The sequence below is a fragment of the Bos javanicus genome, chromosome 9, assembly GCF_032452875.1.
Source record: "Bos javanicus breed banteng chromosome 9, ARS-OSU_banteng_1.0, whole genome shotgun sequence".
Classification (NCBI taxonomy): domain Eukaryota; kingdom Metazoa; phylum Chordata; class Mammalia; order Artiodactyla; family Bovidae; genus Bos; species Bos javanicus.
The window spans coordinates 87,878,313-87,902,927 of record NC_083876.1 but is presented as its reverse complement, the minus strand read 5'-3'; the positions used below and the strand labels follow the sequence as shown (position 1 = coordinate 87,902,927).

General features: G+C 42.3%; 1 protein-coding gene across 5 annotated transcripts in view; it reads right to left on the bottom strand.

The window, feature by feature from the left end:
• The window catches only part of PLEKHG1 (pleckstrin homology and RhoGEF domain containing G1), a 249,265-nt gene that overhangs the window by 104,652 nt on the left and 119,998 nt on the right, over window positions 1-24,615 (bottom strand). For 2 of the 5 annotated variants that reach the window (XM_061428306.1, XM_061428304.1), the window contains exon 3: window positions 1,857-2,362. In XM_061428306.1, coding sequence (XP_061284290.1) covers window positions 1,857-2,264 — 408 coding nt within the window. In that variant the 5' untranslated portion in view covers window positions 2,265-2,362. Of the gene's footprint in view, window positions 1-1,856; window positions 2,363-13,837; window positions 14,311-14,332; window positions 14,417-18,368; window positions 18,470-24,615 lie in introns of those variants that run through there. The other 3 variants (XM_061428307.1, XM_061428308.1, XM_061428305.1) reach the window with 3 other exon arrangements.

Genomic DNA, 24,615 nt, shown 5'->3' with positions numbered 1-24,615 from the left:
AGTTTTCCTTGAACTTCCACACCCTTTCACTGGCGTAGAGGCTGGGGCTGCTGTTGGGATACAGTGGCAGAAGTGAACAGTTAGGATTGACAATTTATGGCCCAGAAACCCAAAAAGAGTTACCATCTGGTCCTTTATAGCAAAAGTCCACCAACCCATAGTGAAAACATGGCTAATTTATTGATAAGGGGAAAAAAAAAAGCAAGAATATTTGTACAGTTTAGAATAAAACTTCTGCTGAAACTGTTAGAAAATAAAAAAATTTAAGGTATTTTATTGAAGCAAAAAATCCTGTTTTAACCTATTTTCTTTCATAGATCTCTTATTGTATTTCTTCTCACCTGAAGTTTGTTAACTGGTCTCAGAAAAAAACAAGTGTTAATTCCAGCTCAGACACTGAAGGTTTCTCTGTTGGTATGGCGAGTTTCGATGAAGTGGTAAAGTTTCCAAGTAAGAAACAAAGAAAAACAGGCCAAAGAAAGCTTTGACAACCATAAATTTCCTGAGAGGTTTCACAAATTTTGGCAGTTTCACAGGTATTTCTTCTCAAGTACAAATGACATCATTGTTGAAATTCAAGAAACAATTGGCCTGGTTTACTCTACATTTGGTATCACATATTGTTTTGGTTGAACATCAATTGATTTTTTTCTATTTTTACTGGGAAGTTATGTCATAACTATTTTTAGAAGACTGTCTGGTTTGATCATTTGTGGGACTGAAAACACAATTGTGTCCTAGAATTTTTTTCCCCTAAAGCTATAAGAGTGTATGTGTTTGGTGGAGAATGTCCTCATCAGCAAATATCCCAGTTTATTCTGAAACACATTTTAGATTAAAAATCTAAAACAGGAAATGGGCACTAACACATGAAAGAACCTGGGATAGTACCAGGCAGCGTAGGGAGTATAGCTTCATAATGCATCAATTTGAAATATAATATTTTAAATCACTGAGAATGAATTAGCATCTGAACTGTTCCGATAATTATCATTTTATGCTTAAAAACCTAGCTATAATCAAAGTCAAATTAATAACTGGATAAGTCAACTATACTCCAGCATAAAATAAAAATTAAAAAAGAAATAATACAGGGAAACAACAATCATAACAAATTAATAACTGAAGTTCCAGAGTCTTGGATCTGGTACCTGAGCTAAGTTCAGTTTGCAGAGAGTCAAATAATTTACGTGAATTTTTTTAGTATAAAAGTAAAAGGTAAACACCTAAGACCAAGTCCAGGGTTCTTCTCTCCCTTTCACCACCTTCCCCTAAACAGCAACCAACACAGAAAACAGCATCAAACAGTAATTCCCACGCTTGTTTGTGCAGAAGAATCACCTGGGGATCTTCCGCCCACCTCCCCAGGCCACACCCCAAACCCATGAAGTCCCTCTCTGGCGGTGAGACACAGGCACTGGCAGCTTTGGAAGCTCCAGACGCCAGGAGACAACTGTGAGTAAGCTGAAGATGACCCAAGGGGCTCAGTCAACACACCCCTGACACCTGCAAGCGAGGAAGCTTGCATCCTGTCTGTCTGTCTGCCAGAGACTCACAGAGCTTTGGGGCAGGAGTCACTAACACAACACACCAGCGTAGGCACTGATATCATCAGGCTTACTCCCAACACGTAATCAATTCACGAATGCAAACATTGAGGGTCTTAACCCAGTGATAACAGCCCTAGGGCTTCCTCTTAAGTGATCATCTGTTTAAACATTCACACCATCTCTGCCTCTTAGGAGACACTGGGCTTCCTAAGAAGTCCTTTGTTGCAAGCCCTTCCTTGCCCTTTATTTCGGGGGATATTGATCCTGCAGGACAAACTTTAAACTCCCCCCGACAGCGCATCTTACCTCTACGATGCTCTTTAAATCTTGCACGTAAGTCCGTTCAGTCTCCAGAATTTCCTGCACAACTCTGTCCACATAGAGCAGCTTGGGGCTGGTGGCCGATTCGGCCCCGGTTTTGGTCGGCCCGTTGGCTTCCACTCTGCGCTGTGCCCGGGGCTGCCTCTCGCTGCCCTCGTCTGTGCTCTGCTGCCCGGCCGCACGGTCCGTCTGCAGCTCGCTGCTGGAAAACGGCCTGGCTGGCATCAGCTCCAGTTTTATGGCCCCTGCTTCCTTATCCTGAGGAAACAAGCCCAGATGGCTGCTTGAAACTAAGGTCATTCTGCTGCCGAAGGAACCATGGCTGTCCCGGGAGGAAGCCGAGGACGACGTGGAGCCGAAGCTGACCGGGCGGTCACTGTCGGAGAGCTCCATGGCCCCGAGGTCCCCGGAGCAGGAGTGCCTGGCTGTGGTTCTGAGATATGGAGCTTGTGTTACAGCTGACCGTACTTCACGACGCAACTGGTGCGCATCTATACACGTGAAGAAAAATAAATAAACGGACAAGATAAGCAAGATAGGCAAGTATTTAAAATTAGAGCAAACAGAAAGATTTGAAGGTGCTTAAAACTTAGCTCAAAGGACACGGTCAAAAGCAAAAAGCACGCTAGGTATAGACGGAAATGCAAAGATACCCATGGGACGTTGAATGGCAAAGGCGGAGTTTTTAAAGCGTCGCCTGCAATTGCGTCAGACTTAAAAGCCTTTGGCGCTACCTTACACCTACTGAACGTCAGGCTGCCTTTTACCAAGACGCCAATGCCATGTGCAAGCGCTTTAAAGTGTTAGAATCACTGCACCTGGCCTCAAAGCATGAGCACCTGACTGATAGAGCGATTAGTCCAGATTTACTAAATCAAGGCTCAGCGCTCAGGGCACACGGAATCTACAGCTTCAGCAAGCACCAAGGGGATGCTTATGTATTTAAAAAAACAAACAAAAAACCCCCCACATCCTATGTTTTATTAGATTAATATTAATAATATTTATTAATATTGACATATTAGAGTATTTTGAGAACCACTGTTCTAGATTTTAAGTATTTTACTACAATTCCACAAAACTTGACATTACCAACCTGGAGACACCACTACTTAGTGCTTAGTGATGCTGACAATTTTACACTTTACTTGTATATAGCATTAAATAAAGTGTTGCGTGGACAGTAATTCTCCAGTACTGGACAAGAAAACTCAAAATATTGAGACCCACATCCTCCTTAAAACTTAATCAGCCTATCACAACATTTATCTAAGTCGCTTCTCGAAAGCTGGCATTCCATTTGCTGTGTACATGGGGTTACACTGTTACAGAGTATATTTGACGAACTACTACTTTCCACGTGCCCAGTTAGATAACATGACAGTGTGACCATGCAATTAAACAATAAACATCAGAACTGTTTCTAAAGAAATGGGGCTGTTAGTATTTAGAAAAGGGAATAAGAAGAGAAAATTTAAAGCCTGTAGCACTTAAGTCTTGGGTTCAAAACAGGCCCGGTATGGAATTTAAAGTTTCAGAAGCTATTCTGATAAAACACAAAGTTCCAATCTTCTTCATTTGTAAGGCAGGATCCACACTTTATCCCCCTAGTAATGTGATCCCAAGTCTATAGAAACAAAATGCCTTGCAATAGTGTGACTAATAAAGAAATTTGCTTCATTTCAAAATCCACCCAAATCCATGTTTATAGATCTTGTTAGAAAAGTAGGAGAGTGAAACTCAGGTATGGAAGGTGGTAATAAGACAATAAAAAGAATATAGATCAATGACAGTCTTTTCAAAAGGAACGTGAATTTGGTTTGACTCAATAATAAAGATCATCAAACAGCTGGTACCAATATTTCTAGAATATGAAAGAACCCATCAAGTCTATATCCTTTAACATTCAGACTTTTCTTGGTGGTTTAGAAAAGTGAAAGTGAAGTCACTCAGTCATGTCTAATTCTTTGCAACCCCATGGACTGTAGCCCACCAGGATCCTACGTCCTTTGGGATTTTCCAGGCAAGAGTACTGGAGTGGACTGCCATTTCCTTTTCCAGAGGATCTTCCCAACCCAGGGATCAAACCCAGGTCTCCTGCATTGTAGGCAGACGCTTTATTTTCTAAGCTACCAGGGAAGTCCTCTTGGTGGTTTATATTCATGGCAAATATTAGCATTAAGAGTGTACTGCAAATAGTAAAACTATGAATATAAAATAAAGGAACTAACTTGGATCAATAAGAAGGAATGGTAAGAAACACGTAGGACATGAGTAAATTACCAGTATAACCACTACCACATGGTATATTTCCCACAATTTTTTAAAGTTTTTGCGATATTCTTTCTGCTTTCTCTGTAACAACTTTATGGCCTATAAAACTTGGATTGGTTATAGTAGTTAAAATGTACTTGTGTGAAAAATCCTGGTCCAACTTGAATGTTGGAAAATCCAAGAAACAGCCAGGCATTTAGGTGTGTTTGCAGCAAAGGATGCTTACTCGTGTTTGGGACTGGTGTTAAGAAAGTCCTGGGCAGGGCTTTCCTGGTGGGTCAGTGCTTAAGAATCCACCTGCCAATGCAGGGGACACAGGTTTGATCCCTGGTCTGGGAAGATCCCACATGCTGCTGGGCAGCTAAGCCCACAAACCACAACTACTGAAGCCTGCACGCCCTACAGCCTGTGCTCAAGAGAAGTCATTGCAATGAGAAGCCCAAGCATGGCGACTAGAGAGTAGTCCCAGTTCTCTGCAACTAGCGAAAATCCTGTGCACAGCAACAAAGACCCAGCACAGCCATAAACACACAAACAAATAACTTTTTTTTTTTTTAAAGAAATTCCTGGGTAGTTAAGATTAGGACCAAACACACATTGGCATCTAGCACAACCATAACCATAAGGTTGATGTCCCTTTCTGGAATGGATGCTGACTTGGGAAGTATATAGGATTCTTTACGGTCCCAAAAGGCCAATGAGACTGTGTTTATGTTCAGTTGCCCAGTCATGTCCGACTCTTTGCATCCCCATGGACTGCAGCACACCAGGCCTTCCTACCCCTCACCATCTCCTGGAGTTTGCCCAAGTTCATGTTCATTGCATCAGTGATGCCGTCCAGCCATCTCATCCTCCTTTTCCAGATGCTCTGATTTTCAAATACAGTAGTATCCACCCGCCCCCGTCCCCTCCCCACCGCCCCCAACTTCTGTTTGGTCCTAAGTCATAGTCTCATTTGAGAAAACCATGTTTGATAGTTACATAACTCTTGGGAAATGTTCATTATCATCATGATGGTGAAAAATGAACACAACAGAGAGACTCATGTTTTGTTTTGTTTTACTTACTTTCACTGCAAGTTAACCAGCCAGTATTGGGATGGAGAATCCATTTTGGGCTACTAGGGCTGCTAGTGTCTTTTATACTTTCAAAGGCAGGAGGAAGTGGGACAAGAAACTCAAGTGAACAGGGTTCACTTCCTGGATGAATCTTACATGGCAACATGAATTGGACCCTAGCAAGGAAGACCTCATATGTTTCAATACCAGGCCACGTGCCATAGGGCACTGAATCAGCCTATTCAGACTGCCAACCAGACATTTTGTAAATCAGAATATATGAGGTATTTGGAGTGCTAGTATTTAGCCAAACTTACTGCCCCAAATTAAATACCTTCCAAAATTACCGATGACAGAAGTGAAACCTTTAAAGCTAGGTCATTTAATGGCATATAATAGGAGATTGCAGGTGGATAACAATTTTTATGTTGATTAATTGCTTAGAAGATAATTATAGTTTTCTCACATAAGGAAATGTTCTTCATAAAAATTGTCTAGTCTTGCTCTCACCTCCTTCAAAATAATTTCAGATTTCCACCCTCTCTGGCTTATTCTTCCTAATACAATTAATCAATTATTAATATTTATCTCCAGAGCTACATTGTTCAACATAGTAGCCAGTAGCCACATGTGACTATTGAGTGCTTGAATTGCAGCTCATCCAAATTGAGATGTGCTACAAGTGTGAAATATACATTCACTTCCAGACAGTAGAGAATCTGCCTGCAATGCAGGAGACCTGGGTTCCATCCCTGGGTCGGGAAGATCTCCTGGAGAAAGGAATGACAACCCACTCCAGTATTCCTGCCTGGAGAATTCTATGGACAGAGGAGCCTGGCGGGCTACAGTCCATGGGGTTGCAAAAAGTGGGACATGACTGAGCAACTAACACTATTTTAAATATTATATATATTTAATATTTAAACTTAACTTCCTTATCAATCTTTGTCCCAATAATAGTGAATGAAAAGGTACATACAGTTTGAAGTTTATCTTTTTTTACTCTGCTCATTAATGCACAATATTGTTATGAGTTAGCAGCAACAGCATTTGGAGACAAGTGCTGTGTACTGGATATTGGGGTGGCTGGTTTCCCATGATAAACTGAAACACCCAGAGAGAAAACTGAAGAGCAAGAAAGCTTTATCCTCTGCTTTGCGTGAAAGATGTCCATCTGTGTTAACACTTGGGTAATTTGTTGCTTTGCTTTGCTTTCCTTCTCAAAACCTGTTTCTCTTACCAAATCTCAAACGCAGGGCTAATAATATAGCAACGTAGGAGAACTTGCCAGTTGTTGCTAATGGCCTATGTCAGTGGCTCTTTTGACCATGAAAACCCTAAATAAGCTGATTTTCCCAGCTCGAGGGCCTTGGTTCATCTGACCCTTGGTAAACCTGGAGTTGGTGGTGGTGGTAGCACAGGGGTCGGGGGTCAGGGTGGGGCTTGATGCTTACAACCAGCAGGACTGGAGTCTAAAGCCATCAACAAAAAAAATATTCCTTCTTGTGCCATCCTCAATAAAATGAACAATATGGCTGTCCAGCTCCCACACAGATACCTTTCACACGTTTTGCTTCATGGCAAGTCTCTAATTTTTTTTCTAGGAGAAAGAGCTCAAATTCCTTGGCTTTTCTTTGTTTGCTCCTCAAATCTCCATTATTTTAATTGCCCTCCTTTGGAATGTCACTGCCAGAATCGAAAGTAGCACTTTTTGGCTCCAACTTGCCTCTGAGGCTGATTTAAGGGGGAAGCAGAACTTTCATTGGCAGGAAAAGTCCAGGCTTCTCTGACCACGTTTACATGCTACATGGGGAACCCATGGGGTCATAACCGACCACTCCCTGTCACCAGCCCCCAGGAGAGCTTTACAAGGCAAGGGAGGGCTATATGCACAGCAAGGGAGGAGGGGTGATCAGGGTTTTCAAATTCTGCTCATGGCTATTCTAGACTTTAAATACTTAATTGGAGTTCCTTGGCAGGACAGTCATGGACATCGAGAGAATGTGTAGTGCTCAGGATCAATGAATAAAATTATGTTCCTTATTATACTGTCTGTGAAGAGGAGAAAACAGAGGGAACATAAAGCAAGAAATTATTCTATCAACCAGAAAAATTCATTTAATACACAGCAAGTCTTCAGTAGACCCTAAAGATGTAAACTGATTTCATGATTCAAAAACACACAAATTTTTAAGAGTCAAAGATAAAAAAGTGAAGTAAAGTAAAGTGAAGTCGCTCAGTCGTGTCTGACTCTTTGCAACCCCATGGACTGTAGCCTATCAGGCTTCTCTGTCCATGGGATTTTCCAGGCAAGAGTGCTGGAGTGGATTGCCATTTCCTTCTCCAGGGGATCTTCCCGACCCAGGAATCAAACCTGGGTCTCCTGCATTCCAGGCAGACGGTTTACCGTCTGAGCCACCAGGGAAGCTAAGTTATAAGAAGTACTCATTTATATGTTTCAAAGATAGTACCAAGTATCTGAGGAATCCTCCTCTACCCATCTCTGAGATAATAGTGGAGGGCTCAATAGATAAAAGCCACCGGATCTCAATGTGAATTTCTACCTCTTGGTTTTCTAAAATAACATGATTCTGTATTATTAATAATAGCAGATCCAGGACTACAATTAAACCTGTTCTTTGCTGCTCTGAGTGTTCAATCCAGGCAACATGGTTTTCATTCTTATTTGTAGCTTTCTGGTAATAAAGAGGTTAAAAAAAAAATCTTACCATGTTAATTTCTGTTTTGACCAATGTACTCTGGCAGTGCAAGATGTGAGGACTGGGGGAAGCTGGATGAAGGGTGTATAGAAACCCCAAACTAGCTTAGCAAATTTTCTGTAAGTTTAAACGTTTTCTAAAATAAATAATTAAAAAAGATCTTATTACTGCTGAAGAGTCAGTAAAGCAAAGTTTGGATAAGAAAGTCAAAGATAAGAAGGGGTGCTTTGCAAAAATGTTCTTATTCAAACAAGAGGTGAGGGGTTGCAAGAAGATCAAAAAATTCTTTGAGCTGTAAAGTCTGGTACTAAATATTCAGATCATTTACTAATTGATTCCTATGTTAGTCAGCGAAAACTGAGAAGTACAATGGCTCCTGCAGTTAGGCAAGGATTGAGTTGTAATAGATAATCTTAATTAACGCAGCTAATGCATTGGCTAAATTGTCTTAGCTAAGTGGTGACTCCAGAATTTCGACATTTGAGGGCACAGGTATGTCAGTTTGGTTAAATGAGGGCCTAAGGGAGGATGAGGAGACGGGATAGTTAGGGAGCTTTGGCTGAACAGGTACACACTGCTATATTTAAAATGGATAACCATCAAGGCAGTGCAGTATAGCACAGGGAACTCTGCTCAATGTCATATGGCAGCCTGGATGGGAGAGGAGTTTGAGGAAGAATGGATACATGTATATGTAAGGCTGGGTCCCTTTGTTGTCCACCTGAAACTATCACAACTGTTAATTGGCTATCAGTTCAGCTCAGTTCAGTTGCTCAGTCGTGTCCGACTCTTTGCGACCCCATGGACTGCAGCACGCCAGGCCTCCCTGTCAATCACCAACTCCTGGAGCTTGCTCAAACTCAAGTGCATTGAGCCAGTGATGCCATCCAATCATCTCATCCTCTGTCATCCCCTTCTCTGCCCACCTTCAATCTTTCGCAGCATCAGGGTCTTTTCTAATGAGTTAGTTCTTTGCGTCAGATGGCCAAAGGACTGGAGTTTCAGCTTTAGCATCAATCCTTCCAATGAATATTCTGAACTGATTTTCTTTAGGATGGACTGGTTGGATCTCATTGTAGTCCAAGGGACTCTCAAGAGTCTTCTCCAACACCATAGTTCAAAAGCATCAATTCTTCGGCACTCAGCTTTCTTTATAGTCCAACTCTCACATCCATACATGACTACTGGAAAAACCATCACTTTGACTAGACAGACCTTTGTTGGCAAAGTAATGTCTCTGCTATTTAGTATGCTGTCTAGGTTTCTTGGCAGAAGTCACCGTTTGCAGTTATTTTGGAGCCCCCAAAAAGAAAGTCTGTCACTGTTGCCATTGTTTCCCCATCTATTTGCCATGAGGTGATGGGACTGGATGCCATGATCTTAGTTTTCTGAATGTTGAGTTTTAAGCAAGCTTTTTCACTCTCTTCTTTCACTTTCATCAAGAGACTTTTTAGTTCTTCTTCATTTTCTGCCAAAAGGGTGGTGTCATCTGCATATCTGAGGTTATTTATATTTCTCCCAGCAATCTTGATTCCCAGCCTGGCATTTCACATGATGTACTCTGCATGTAAGTTAAATAAGCAGGGTAACAATATACAGCCTTGATGTACTCCTTTCCTGATTTGGAACCAGTCTGTTTTTCCATGTCCAGCTCTAACTGTTGCTTCTTGACCTGCATACAGATTTCTCAGGAGGGAGGTAAGGTGGTCTTGAAGAATTTTCCACAGTTTGTCGTGATCCACACAGTCAAAGGCTTTGGCGTATTCAATAAAGCAGAAGTAGATGTCTTTCTGGAACTCTCTTGCTTTTTCAATGATCTAGTGGATGTTGGCAATTTGATCTCTGGTTCCTCTGATGGGATAAATACAGCTTGAACATCTAGAAGTTTATGGGTCGTGTACAGTTAAAGCCTGGTTTGAAGAATTTTGAGCATTACTTTGCTAGCGTGTGAGATGAATGCAATTGTTTGGTAGTTTGAGCATTCTTTGGCATTGTCTTTCTTTGGGATTAGAATGAAAACTGACCTTTTCCAGTCCTGTGGCCACTGCTGAGTTTTCCAAATTTGCTGCCATATTGAGTGCAGCACTTTCACAGCATCATCTGTAAGGATTTGAAATAGCTCAACTGGAATTTCATCACCTCCACTAGCTTTGTTCATAGTGATGCTTCCAAAGGTCCACTTGACTTCACATTCCAGGATGTCTGGCTCTAGGTCAGTGATCACACCATCGTGATTATCTGAGTCATGAAGATCTTTTTGTATAGTTCTTTTGTGTATTCTTGCCACCTCTTCTTAATATCTTCTGCTTCTGTTAGGTCCATACCATTTCTGTCCTTTATTGTGCCCATCTTTGCATGAAGTGTTCCCTTGGTATCTCTAATTTTCTTGACGAGATCACTCATTTTTCCCATTCTATTGTTTTCCTCTATTTCTTTGCATTGGTCACTGAGGAATGCTTTCTTATCTCTCATTGCTATTCTTTAGAACTCTGTATTCAAATGGGTGTATTTTTTTCCTTTTTTCCTTTGCCTTGCACTTCTCTTCTTTTCTCAGCTATTTGTAAGTCCTCCTCAGACAACCATTTTGCCTTAACCCAATTGAAAATATAAAGTTAAAAAAATAGAGGACCTAGGGGACCTTAAGGCTTTTTTCCCCCATTTTTATTATCATTTTCATTTTTATTATCTGCTTTGGAAGATCAATTAGTGGGGGAGGTGAAGGTGATGATGGAGCAGGGTTAAAGCAGGGCTAAAATGTTGTCACTTTGAGGGGGGACTGGCAGTTGTCCACAAAAACCCACTCCCCTTCTTCCCTCGTGAACAAAGTTTCTGCTGAGCACACTTTTCAGACTCCCTGCCATTAGAATTGGCCATGTGGTCAAGTTCTCACCAATGGAAAAGATACGTGCCCCTCTGGTGGTCCATTTCTCCAGCATCAGACATCATTCCTCCACATCCTTCCCCTTTCCACTGGGACCCAGATGTGGCAGGGGACCTTGCCCAAGCCATGAACATGACCCCAAAGCCCTAGAATATGGCACAGCACGAAGACAGAAGGGCCTTGCAATAAGTGCGTCCGGATGTGCCCTGAGCCACCATATAAAAAAGTCTGGTTATCCTAAAACTGACATGCTGGAGAAACCAGGGAATGAGACCACAAGGAACCCTGGCTGATCTGGTCCCTACAGACTGGGTGTTTCTGGCCCAGGCACCAGACAGTATGAAAGAACAGCCTTAGAGATGACCCCAGCCCTGTCATATCTGGCTGCAACATCAGGAGACCCTGAGCCAGAACCACCTGGCTGAGCCTCTTCTGAACTCCTGACTCACATAAACCTTGAGAGATTAGAAATGATTGTTGTTGTTCCAAACCACTAGGCTCTGGAGTGATTTGTAATGCAGCAAGAGATAACCCGAACAGCCTCTATTATAACAGATCAGCCTTACCATACATGCCAGGTCTTTAACTCTCTACGACAATTATCCTTAAAAAACGAAACACACACTTCCCTCCCCTTGACCCCACACACAAAGCCTCACAGTTCATTCACATATGTCATTACTTTTGGAACATTTTATGGATGGGAAAAAAAGATAGGTTAGGTTACATCATGCTCAAAGTTGAACTGTGAATCAGAGACTATGGTTTCTGATTTCTGGCCCATTAGTTCTGATACTTGGTTATAGGTTCACTAGTGGCTCAGATGGTAAAGAATCTGCCTGCAATGTGGGAGACCTGGGTTCGATCCCTGGGTTGGAAAGATCCCCTAGAGGAGGGCATGGCAACCCACTGCAATATTCTTGCCTGGAGAATTCCCATGGACAGAGGAGCCTGGCGGGCTACAGTCATGGGGATGCAAAGAGTCAAGCACACATGGCATAGATTCACAGAATAGGGCAGAAAAAGTGCTTAGAGATCAGCAAATGATGCACTAAATATAAGCTACTTGTATAAAGTGCACAATCCCAATGTGCCAGTAGTGTGTGTGTGTGTGTGTGTGTGTGTATAGGAATGAATGAATATATGCCCAACTGTATGTACAGAAAGAGCTCAGTGGACCAGCCAGGAATCAGGTTATAGGCGTCTCTCCTATAGAAGATTTGCATTTGTGCCCTGGCTCTGTACCATGGAGGTTTGTATTGCAATTTTTTTTTTTTTTTTGGCTGTACTGCTTGGCATTGGAATCTCAGTTCCCTGACCAGGGATTGAATCCTCACCCCTGCAGTGGAAGCATGGAATCGTAACCACTGGACCACCAGAGAAGTCACTGTATTGCAGCCTTTGAGTCTCTGGTTTCCTCACTTGTAAGTGAGGCAGCTGGACTAGCTGACTTCCCCAGGTCCCATCCCAACCCTGAAATAAACACCAAGTCACACGGATGCCACGTCTGCAAGGTCCATTCCTAGCTGGAATCACAGGACAAGCAGTAACCACAAAATAGCAATTGTCTTCTACATTCTACTAATGCCAGGTCTTCAATGATGAAATATATATATCACTGACTTTGCTAAAGGCTAAAAAACTTCTATTTTTTTTTTCACTTAGACTCAATCACAATCTATGCTCTGGCTTCTTTTTTGTTTTTGTGGAAATATCGGTCTCAAGGCAGTAATGCAACAATGATAGCTGCATGCACAGGTTCCCTCTGCACTGAGCATGCACAGTTCCCAAAACATCTCTGCTCACTTGAGAGGCAGGAGTAGGTTAAATAACATTTCTTAAAGAAAAGGGAGGAGGAAGGAGAAGGAGAAACCCTAGTAACTAACAATAGCACTCTGAGAAAATAAACCATCCCTAAAGTACACTAAACATTTTCTCAGAGAAAAAAAGAGGAGGAAGAGAATTCAAAGCGTCTAACAATAGAGATCTGAGTGAATAAATCCATCTAGAAAGTACAATATAAAACTATTGAATGTCATGCCCTTTCAAATCCTTAAGGGCAGAAAATGGTCATAATAGACAGTTGGGTAAAATGGGTGGTTTATAAAACATAAGTACAATGTGATCCTAAATTTGAATTAAAAATGCCACTTGTTTATTATCCACATTAGAAAAATGATTCAAAAGATGCAGAATACAATATTGACCTTGGTTTTTCAAAGTAGGAGAATGGATGGTTTTTCCTTTGATATTTACCTCTCAATACCACTTTTCCTCAATGTGTACCACTTTGATAATCTGCAAAAGTTATTTAAAGAAACTAAAAATCACAACATCAGTGTGTAACAAATATTTAAATATTTTCAATGAAAAGAATTAATTTCTATGTTCACATGATTAATGAAAAGGAATGCCAAATATATACATCTTCTCTCAAATATATTAGTATCACTAAATTAAAATAAAAAGCAAAATAAAAGTCAGACTCCACTGTGCAACAGCATTGACTACAATCCATGCCTTTTTCTCTCCAATTATTCCTCCTAACAAAAGAATTTCTTACCAATAAGCATTCAACACGGAAACTGCATTTACTCGGTCAACTTTGGTGACCACTAGACTCAGACTAGATTCCATCACTACAGTTGCTAAGTATAAAGTTTGCAAACATTTATTTTGTTCCCCAGCTTAACCTGCGTCAACCTCATAAAGAAAGCACATGAAAATACTCAGCAGTCACTGCATGAACACTTAGGTTTTACTTTTCTCCCCAGAGTCACCAACATCAAGCTCTCTAGATTATTTCAACCTAACTTTAAGGGGAGATCAAATTCAAACCAAAACAAGACAAAAACCTTTGAAGGCAGACTGCAGTTCAGAGGGAGGAAAAAAAAAATCACCTTCTAGATTAATTCTATTATTGGAGAACTCTTTTCAGTCCATAGCAATAATAACAGAACACTTGCAATATATTCAAGCGAGCAGCTGGTCCTGCACAGGGTGGTGGAGAAAATCTCCACGACAGTTTCTCACCGAGGCGGTTGGGCTCGGCTGCTCCAGCAGGAAGGACCAAGGGTGTCGAGCATCGGTTCCCCAGACACATCCACGTTTGCTCCTACCTGGGCTCTGCCCAGGCGGAGCCACGTCGTCTGCCTTCAGCTGATGCACTGACCTCACTGGGAACTCAGTCAGGTAAAACCAGAAGCCTTTACTAGTCTGTGCAGCTCCTTCCGCAGAAATATTGCATGAGTCAGCTTTTATCTCTCAAAACCCAACACACAAAGGCTTTACAAAAACCTGATTGGCAACTTTCTGCCTGCCTTTTTCCCCCTGGTGTGCAGACCACAGACTTCAGCATCACTAAGAGCCTTAAATGAAACATGACATCATTCAATTGAGAAACAGGACAATAGACACCACTGTGGGTAACTTGAAAATGCACACTTCGCTGAGCAACACCCTGCCACTGACATTCTTTTGTGAACATCAAATACAGCCCACACTTGCCTACAGCTGCTCAGGCTCTACCTTCCTGGCTCCAGCCACCGTTCTCATTACACTCCACAAAAGCAGCAAGATCTTGGAGCTCTGCTATTTTGAAGTGCACCTCCCGACTTTAAGTCTGTTTCCAAGGAAGTGGACACATGTCTCCCATAAGTTTTAAAGTGAAGTTTGGGGGTGGAGGTGGGGCAGAGAATAACACACCGTGGACGGAAGTTTGAATCCTTAGTTTCCCTTAACGAGACAATGAATACAGTGTCAAGTAAACAAGGCTACACAAGAACACATTTAAGCCTGAGTATTTTAAAAACAGTACTGAAAAATCTATCTGAAGACAAACAGCTAAAATGTAAACTTACAGGCATTTCTTAGACAAACAGTTTAGTTTGTGCACAGTTCAGTAGGAAAGAACTTCTAATTATTTTGGGTTTCCATTTCCCTAAGGCTACCTGTCTTTCTCAAAATGCTAAATCTATTTTTATATCAAGATCCAAAAGTTCATATTTGAGAAAGATATTGAGTTCTTTAGATGAAGGTCTTCAGAAGTACAAAAATGTTCTTGAAAACTGATATCACTGCACCGTGGAGCTAAAATTCAAGGTTTGGGTTATGCCCATGTATAGATAGCTAAAACTAAACTACTTCAGAGCATCAAAATCCTTTAAATAGAAGTTCCACTTAAAGCATTCATTTGTGGTTATAAAAAATAACATTAGCTGATCATCTTTAATATAGCTATTTCTATCATACCTATTAAGTGATTTTAAACTAACAACATAATAGGATGATTTGTTTTAATGCCCGTTTCCTCTCATATAAAGCTGATTATATACAGGGTTACTTCAGTGGGCCATTCTGATGGAAATTTATCAGTCAGTTCAGAAGACAACTTGCAATAATCCGCCTTCCCCCCAAATTTGCCAGTTTGATGGAAATCACTGATGCTAAAAGTCTGAGAGGAAGGACCCTCCCTGGGCTGTTTGGACTCTCTTAACCCTTGTCTGTCCTCCATGGTGACCTCTGTTGCCCTCCAAAATGACGTCCACCTCACCTGTGTCCAAGTTCTCTTTTTATGCCTAATTAAGAGTCAGTTGAAATCTTACGAGCCTCATCTAACCTCCCACAACCACTCCAGGCCACTGCTCTTTCCATCTGTTAAATGACTGTTTATTACACTTAAGAGAGTCATGTGGTCTTATGCTTATTTTCTAATCATCTCTGTCCTACCCTGGATTATTAATTTAAAGAGCAGAGAAGCTTCCTATGCTGTAGATTTGATATTCATGTGGGAGACACAGAGATCCACATTCAGGGATGGGATGGGATGGTATATGCAGAGGCTCTTGGCTTCTTCTTTTTGGCCATGCCATATAGCATGTGGGATCTTAGTTTCCTAACCAGGGATCAAATCCTAGTCCCTTACACTGGAAGATGGATTCTTAACCACTGGACCACCAGGGAAGTCCTTGCCCGATTGTCTTGCCACTAGACTTCTGTCCATGCAACAAAATTAATCCCAAGGCAAGTAAAAGGCACAGATGCTAGTACCCTAGTACACTAGAACTGTGGCGCTGGAGAAGACTCTTGAGAATCCCTTGGACAGCAAGGAGATAAAAACCAGTCAATCCTAAAGGAAATCAACCTGAATATTCATTGGAAGGACTGGTGCTGAAGCTAAAGTTCTAATACTTTGGCCACCTGATGCAAAGAGCCAACTCATTGGAAAAAGACCCTGATGCTGGGAAAGGTTGAGGGCAGGAGGAGAAGGGGGCGACAGAGCATGAGATGGTTGGATGGCATCACCAACTCAATGGATATGAGTTTGAGCAAACTCTGGGAGATGGTGAAGGACAGGGAAGCCTTGTGTGCTGCAGTCCACAGGATTGCAAAGCGCTGGACACAACTTAGTGACTGAACAACAACAAGGTGGGAAAAACACTCTCACTGGGATGCAGTTCTTATTAATTCCCTTGCAGCTCTAGTTACGGGCAGCTCAGGAGCCATTTGCAGTGTCCTCGCCAGGAGTGGAGACCCAGGGGTAGAACAGCAGCACCCACAGGGCATGCCTGCAGCCAGCAGGACACACACCAGCCAGCAAGCCAAGTGCAGGCCAGTCTTGGGGCCTAACTGGAGGAGGACCAGAAAGCCCTGTTACTTAAAAACATCCTTTCCCAGAATCAGTCTGCCAGTCCACTAAGAGAAACCAGTTCTTTTTGGTTGGGACCTCTCTGGTGGTCCAGTGGTTAAGACTTCACCTTCCAATGCAGGGAGTGTGGGTTCAATCCCAGGTTGGGGAGCTAAGATCCTACATGCCTTGCAACCAAAAGAAACTAAAACATAAAGTGGAAACAATAATGTAACAAATTCATTAAAAACTTTAAAAATCGTCCATATAAAAAAATTTTTTTTTTTTTTAAATCCTTTTTGGTTTAAGGTAAAAGTTGTCTGTTAAAACTCTAATGTTCCCTGGGAAGGGTTACAGGGTCATTGCCACAGTGGCTTCATAAGCCTGAACCTCCTTCTGGGATCCATGCAGGTCTTTTAGGAAGGAGGCAGGAAGGGTGTTGGGAGGCAGGGCTGGGAGACTGCAGGAAGGAAGTGCAGATAACACGCAGCTCTGGGGACTCGACAGCGTCTGACCTAGTGGACAGGTTTGCTGACTTTGCAGCCAGGCAACAGCTCCAAGAAGCTGGGCAATGAAGGATGAAAGAGCAGCCTGGAAAAAGAAGGAAGGGCAGAGACATGCATACATTCTTCAGATTCAAGGAAAGATTTTGCCTCATATCATCTATACTGGGTAAGGCAGGTTTAAACAATCATCTTATATTTTCAGATACAAAGGTGCTAGAAGTTATAAGGAAGTATTTCAAATCACAACTAATATTTTATATATCGAGCATAACAATTTAAAAGCTGGGTGCCAGGAGACCTGTTTATTTTGTGATTTAAGATATCACCATTGTGACATTTCCCCAGACAAATGGTAAAACCAACCATTTACTAATGCACAGGCCACTGACAAAGGAGCCTTAATATATATTTGTGTGTTTGTGCTCAGTCATGTCCAACTCTGCGACCCCATGGACGCAGGCCATCAGGCTTGTCAGGCTCCTCTGTCCATGGAATTTTCCAGGCAAGTAGGCAATTTTCCATTGCCTACTCCAAATAAATATACATTTTTAGTCTATTAGAACTTTTTTCTTTGAAAGAAAAAGGCATGAAATTACATTTTCTAAGCTCATGCCATAGAATAAATGTGCTAAACATTAAAGTCAGTTTCATGCCAAGAGGTGTCTTGTGTCCCACTGATGTCCCTTGGGACGATGACCTTCCTCATGAAAGTGAGATATCATGTACTAACACCCTTCTGCCTTGGAGGCTTCGTTTACTAAATATCTATATACACTATTTCAAGCTAATCTCCACCGAGAAAGTGTTACCAGCTATAAACTGCCTTGCTACTGTGATATAAACCAAACTGTTAAACAAACAAAAGAGCTAATCTGTTTTTTTTTTCTTTTTCAAGGACTATTTTCAAAGTGAAATAACTTTAATGATAAGCAACTTTGTCTTCACAAAGAAGCGTTTAAGCAAAAGACACATTTAAGGCAGATGAAAGCCCTCAAGTCAAGGGGATATTAAATGAAAGGAGTACTTTTTGTTAATCCTGGAGTATTGAATCTAACAAGAGAAACCAAACTATAAATAATCAATAGTTAGACAGAGATAGAGATGTGTGCTCAGTCATGTCTGACTCTTCGTGACCCCATAGACTGTAGCCCACCAGGCTCCTCTGTCCATGGAATTTTCCAGGCAAGTATACTGGAGTGGTCTGCCATTTCCTCCAGGGATTGAACCTGCATCTCCTGCACTGGCAGGCGGATTCTTTACCGCTAGCTCCACCTGAGAAGCCTAATCAATAGTTATCAGTACTCAAGTTATCCAACTGAAAATATAATTTCTCACCCTCTGTTGCACAAAAATGTCCATACTGAGGTATAATGGTAAGAACTTTAGCAAACAAACAACAAATTCACAACACTTTGTTCTGGCTCACCCTTACCTTGCCTATCAAGTCGCAGTTCAACTTCTCCATCATATACCAGTTCGCCATGAACACCAACCGAGATAGCCTGGAAGGACACACATCCCGGGGACTCTAAAGTTGTGTTGTTTCAGGAGTTCCTCCATGGGCTCTCTTCTCTGTCCCTGTGATAATCATTAGCTCTGTTTTTCACTCTGTTCTTTTATTAGGATATTTTGGTCTTTACTGTCCAGAGATGATGAAATCAAGGCTTGGTTATTTCTGAACTGAACAATTTTTAGATATCAAGCAAGCAATATGTTACAAATAGTCTTTTGCTTTCAATACTAGATCAGTCCTATCTTTAAGGACACCACGGGAGGACTCGCTGTGTTAAGCACAATGAACTAATTATCCCCCTAAGAATGCAGACTGTTTCCAGACACATTTTTCTCTGGGAGATAACGCACATCTAATCCATTCATAACTAAAGGCATTCAGCACAATCTATACTTTTGAAAATGCTCTTTCAAAAAATGTACTTGAACTTCTAGAAGGGGCTTGGAGACTCTCTTGAAATCCTGCAGCAGTATTTTCCAAAATAGTAATTAAAACAAGAATCTATTATAGTTGCAGAGTGACAACCATGGAGGTTCATAACCTTTATGTGAGCTTGCAAAACCATTTCACATCCTGGCAGAGAAGAGAGAGGCAGCCCCCTTGGCCAGGCTTCCTATGATAGCTCCAAGAGGATGGAGTGATGGGCAGGGCTCAGCTGGACATCTCCAGTTGCACCCCATCCTGCAGACTCCAAGATAGTGGGTTCAGAGCAATAGTTCTCCAAAGTAATAGTGGTGAGGACATAAGCTTGCCAAGGAGATATGGACAAGATACCCACGGTGGCTATGAATCATTTCTGAGCTCATTCAGAATCTGCACCCCAGCAGCTACCACCCTTTAAAATCACCACCATCAGTCTTCTTTTTTAATCTGGAGGCTACCTTCAACATCACAGTGGCTGACAGCTGAACCTCTAGGTGTATGATCCGAGAGCAAACGGATTTGTCCAGGGGGAGGCTATTTAATTTCCAGAACTGAAGTGGGGTGGTTAGAGCTTCCTGAACCAATTCTCAAGGACAATCCTAGTTCAGGAAGAAATTTGTAAAAGGCCAAGTACAGAGTCCACTCCAGGAAGGCAGAACTTACTCCTCTCTGTTAACAGAGTTGAAATGGCTTATTACTCTCTAGGTTTTTGTTTGTTTGTTTGTTTTAAACCAAAGAAGGCAATGAGGCTGCCATCTTAGTTATGGTATTACAATGGTCTCAAAACACCCGTCTATTGATGTGTCCTGGCGTTTGCCTTTCAGAACTTTGGCACACATAGCAATGACCTGCTGACCATCTCCCTTCACACCTTCTCTCTACATTAATGAAGAGTAGCCACCACTGACTCAGCCTCGTAACCTACCTAGTTAATGCCAGGTTCCATGCTGGGCTCACTGAAGGGACGTGGCTTTGCCTTCTGGAAGCTCCTGTCTGGCAAGACTGCACAAGCATCAGATAAACAATGACAAGCGTGACGAGCATGATGAAGCAACAGCTCAGATGTAACAAGAACTGTGTCCATAACATTTGCTCTATTTTCCTAGACTGGTCTCTCCCACTGTTTTCAAGCTGCCCTTCAAGCAATATGAAAAGCTGATAGTAACTTCACACTGACAGTAACATCAAGCTGATTGAGGCTGCCTGCACTCACATTTCCCTTTCAATCTTAGAGAGCGAGCGCCGTTGGATTCATCTTTCATCTTGTATTTAATTACTTGGTATCCAAGCTGAGTGCCAAACTTGCTGAGAGTTTTTATGCGTCTAAACACTTGCCTAATTCCCAGTTCCCACAGAGGTACGTGAAGTAACTTGTTTATGTTAACAGAACAAAGGAAAGGAAATAGGCCTGTCTGTTAGGCTACAGGGTTAATCTTAATTAGGCCAAGAAACAAGTGTCACAAAATTTACTTTGGTTTATTCTGAATAAAATTTTTCGAGTCCTTTACCAGTATTAGATGAAAGAAAAAAGAAAAAAAAAGAGAGAGAGAGAAAGGAGAAAAAGCCAGCACGTTCATATGAGCTGCTGTAGAAGAGGTGGGATGAAATGGTGGTGGTGGGGGTGGAATTCCCTCACTATCCCCTGTGATCTAGACTCTACTTTAAAGAAGTATTTATTTAAATAAATAAATAATTAAATTTAATTTAAAGTAAAATTGAAAAATACAATAAAAATTTATGTGAAGGTGATTCCCTGTGGGCAGACTCTCCCCCACCCCCATTTTCCCATTTTTTTCCACCCGCCCTACTCCCTGCTGGCTGGCTTCCAGTTGGGTTTGGCTGACAGTAGACACCAGTATTATGAGCAGGAGGAGAAGGAAAGAGACGCTTTTTTGTCTACGCCCTGGCTGATGAAGCATCTGGGGTTTAGCAGTGGCTACAGCCAAGACACCCTGGTCTCCACAGTTCCAGCTCTCATGGGGCTCTCCTAACTCTTCCTTGTTCCCTGAGCCATCGGAGTCACTGCAGGTTATCCCCGAGAATAGTGGTTCAGGTTTCCTGCCATTGATTCGATCTCTGGGTGCCACGCATTCCTTGCTGGCTCCCATGGCCACACCACAGTCCATGGAGCAGCCCCTTCATTAACCTCTCATTTGAACCAGCCGAGTGAATCTCCAGTTTCCTACCAGGACCCCGCTGATCCAGTTTCATACTGACCCCAGACTCTCTGGTCTGAAAAGCTGATAGCAGTTCAATTTCACGTGCTTAGTTCGCATGTTTGACCACAGCTTTTCACTAGGCGGTTTACTGCTCAATTTTCAGCCCTTTTTTGATTGACTAGCTGCTTGATTCAGGTCACTGGAATAAACAATTAGAACCTATTCTGTGCTAGAAATAGATTTTGAATTTGATATTTACTGATATATTTAACTCAGCAGATATTTATTGAGCAGCTACTATGTGTCAGGCCCTGTATAAGCGCTAAAGACACAACAGTGAAGAAAACATGTAATCACCCCTAACTTTCTGCAGTTTCTTTGTGAGTAGGGGCTAGATGGACGAAAATCCCGTGATAACAGTGTTTCAATACTGGAAAGGTACTTTGAGGTTTTGGATAGCTCAGTTAGTAAAGAATCTGCCTGCAATGCAGGAGATCCCAGTTCGATTCCTGGGTCAGGAAGATCCCCTGGAGAAGGGATAGGCTACCCACTCCAGTATTCTTGGGCTTCCCTTGTGGCTCAACTGGTAAAGAATCCGCCTGCAATGTGGAAGACTTGGGTTCGATCCCTGGGTTGGGCAGATCTCTTGGAGAAGGAAAAGGCTACCCACTCCAGTCTTTTGGCCTGGAGAATTCCATGGACTGTATAGCCCATGGAGTCGCAAAGAGTCGGACATGACTGAGCAACTTCCACTTTTCACTTTCAATCTAACTCCTTATCTGGTGTTTGAATGATCACTTACAAGTATGCCCAGTCTCTGCTCAAAGACTCTTAGTTACTAGACACTGACCCCTGCTCAGATAGTCCATCACACTTTAGGCAAGCTAGTCTTTATTAAAGTTGTCTAATCATCAAAGTATTTTCTCACATGGAGAAGTTCTTCAAGGACCACTACAGGAAAACAAGACAGATCATACCTCACTTCCATCTTGAAGTTCGTGAATTATTTGAGATGCCGTCAGGTCTCCCATTCATACTTGCCTCTTTATTCAAATATTTATTGAATAACTGCCCTAAGTGATTCCTGGAGGCAGGGTTCAAGGGGAGGGGTGGGGAGTTGCCCCTCGTGCCGTGGGGAGCATGGGACAGTGCTGAACCCCAGGAACGCCTGCTTCAGGTGTCTCAAGATCTTGCTTTCCTGCAGCTTCGACCAAAAGGTTTTCAGGATCTCGAAAAATCCTCATGCCACTTACCATTCTAAAAAATCCTGCAAAGACACCACTTTTAGAGAAAGCCTTTTGGGAAAGAAATGATCTTCTATATCAGGTTTTTAGATGTAGCAATAGCACTCTGTTCTCCAAGGGCACAGAGTGTGGCCGGGGGACAGACACTGAGCCATCGCACGGACCAGTGTTCCTTCTACCTGAGACTGGATTCTGCAGAGAAGGTATGCAGGGGGACCGGCTATGAAACATTTGAAAGCTGAGAGGAAAGAAAGCTGGGGGAAGCCAAGACAGCAGATGAGATCGTCCAGGTCATTTTACTTCCCTTAAGCATAGATGGCTGGTGTACCTGGCATTACGCCCACGGTGACCACTCGACCTAGATTTTTCTCTGGGCAATCTTGTTTGCAAATATCCTACTGCATACCACAGTTAATAACTATGTTTACTGAAACTCTGCCCCCTTATTAAAGAATCTTCTATTTCCTTCTCTACTCTGGGGTGACCCACCTTCTAATCTGCACACATCAGCCTCCGTCTTCGGGGCTTTTCCTTTACCCTCTCCACATACCGGGCAGAGCCACTTGGGCAGTAACCATGACTGTTCTTGTGCAACCACTTGGACGGGGCCCCTCAGAAAGTGTGGTTACAGTAAATCACAACCTAAATGTCCCTGCCCGGCATTTTCATCTAGGTAAAATCAGATGAAAATGAACATCAAAGGAGCCCAAAGGGCAGAAGTGGTCACAAAAGGACAGCCTGGAGGAGGGGTCACCCCACTCCACTGGGGTGCTACTTCTAGGGGGTTTAGGGACTGACTCTGCACAGTTGAGCCTTGAGTACAGCTCAGGACCACTTGTTCACCTATTCCAGGACCCCCAAAGCCAGGGATGACTTTCTGGTACCACTGTAGCTCCAAACATAAGACATCTGCTTAGGAATCTGCACATTCTTTTGTTCTGTTCTGTTCAGTCGCTAAGTGGTGTCTGACGCTTTGAGATCCCCTGGACTGAAGCACGCCAGGCTTCCCTGTCCTTCACTATCTCCCAGAGTTTGGCCCAATTCATGTCCATTGAGTCGGTGATGTTATCTAACCATCTCATCCTCTGCCACCCTCTTCTCCTATTGCCTTCAAACTTTCCCAGCATCAGGGTCTTTTTCAGTGAGTCAACTCTTTGCATCAGGTGGCCAAAGCATTGCAGCTTCAGCTTCAGCATCAGTCCTTCCAATGAATATTCAGTGTTGCTTTCCTTTAGGATTGACTTGTTTGATATCCTTGCTGTCCAAGGGACTCTCACAAGTCTCCACCAGCACCACAATTTCAAAGCATCAGTTCTTCGGCACTCAGCCTTCTTTATGGTTCAACTCTCACATCTGTGCTTGACTACTGGAAAAACCTTAACTATATTTGTCATTGCTTTCAAGGAGCAAGCATCTTTTAATTTCATGGCTGCAGTCACCATGCATAGTGATTTTGGATATTAGGACAAAACAAAATGTAACCCCCAATGAAATAAGCTGCTGTGATGTAAAGAATGGACATGTGAGCGCGGGAGGGGAAGAAGAGAGTGGGATGAATTGGGAGATTAGGACTGACACAGATACACTACCATGTGTAAAACAGATAGCTAGTGGGGACCTGCTGTAGAGCACAGGGAGCTCAGTTAGGTACGCTGGGATGCCCTAGATGGGTGAGATGGAAGTGGGGTGGGAGGTGGTCCAAGAGGGAGGGGATATATGTATACATATAGCTGTTCCACTTCATTGTACAGCAGAAACTAATGACATTGTAAAGCAACTGTACTCCAATTAAAAGAAAATGAAGCTTCTCTGAGAATATTGAGGGGTTAGATTTTTGTAAGACTCGGTTACTATCCTAGTGAAGCCATAGTAAAAACCAGCTCCAAAGCTGAATTTGTTCAATCCAAACCATCATTCACCACTTGTAACATGACGCATGGAGAGGGCACAGACCTGGAGCTGGGATGTGTAGAATTGAAGCTTTCCTAGACAACTGGGTCACCCTGGCAAGTTACTCACTTCTCTGGGTTCCAGGTTCCTTCTGGATTGTGACAACTCTGGAGCCTGTAGCATTCAAGAATGCTTTTGCAAACTATTGTATAGAGAATGGATAAACAAGGTCCTACTGTATAGCATAAGGAACTATATTCAATATCCTGTGATAAATCATAATGGGAACAAAATGAAAAAGAATATATCTGTATGAGTGAGTTTGTAAAGCAAAGTGTATTGCTTTGCTATACAGCAGAAATTAACACAACATTATGAATCAACTACACTTCAATAAAATTAATTAATTTGAAGTTTCCAAATCTTCAAATCGAAGATTCCACACTTTGG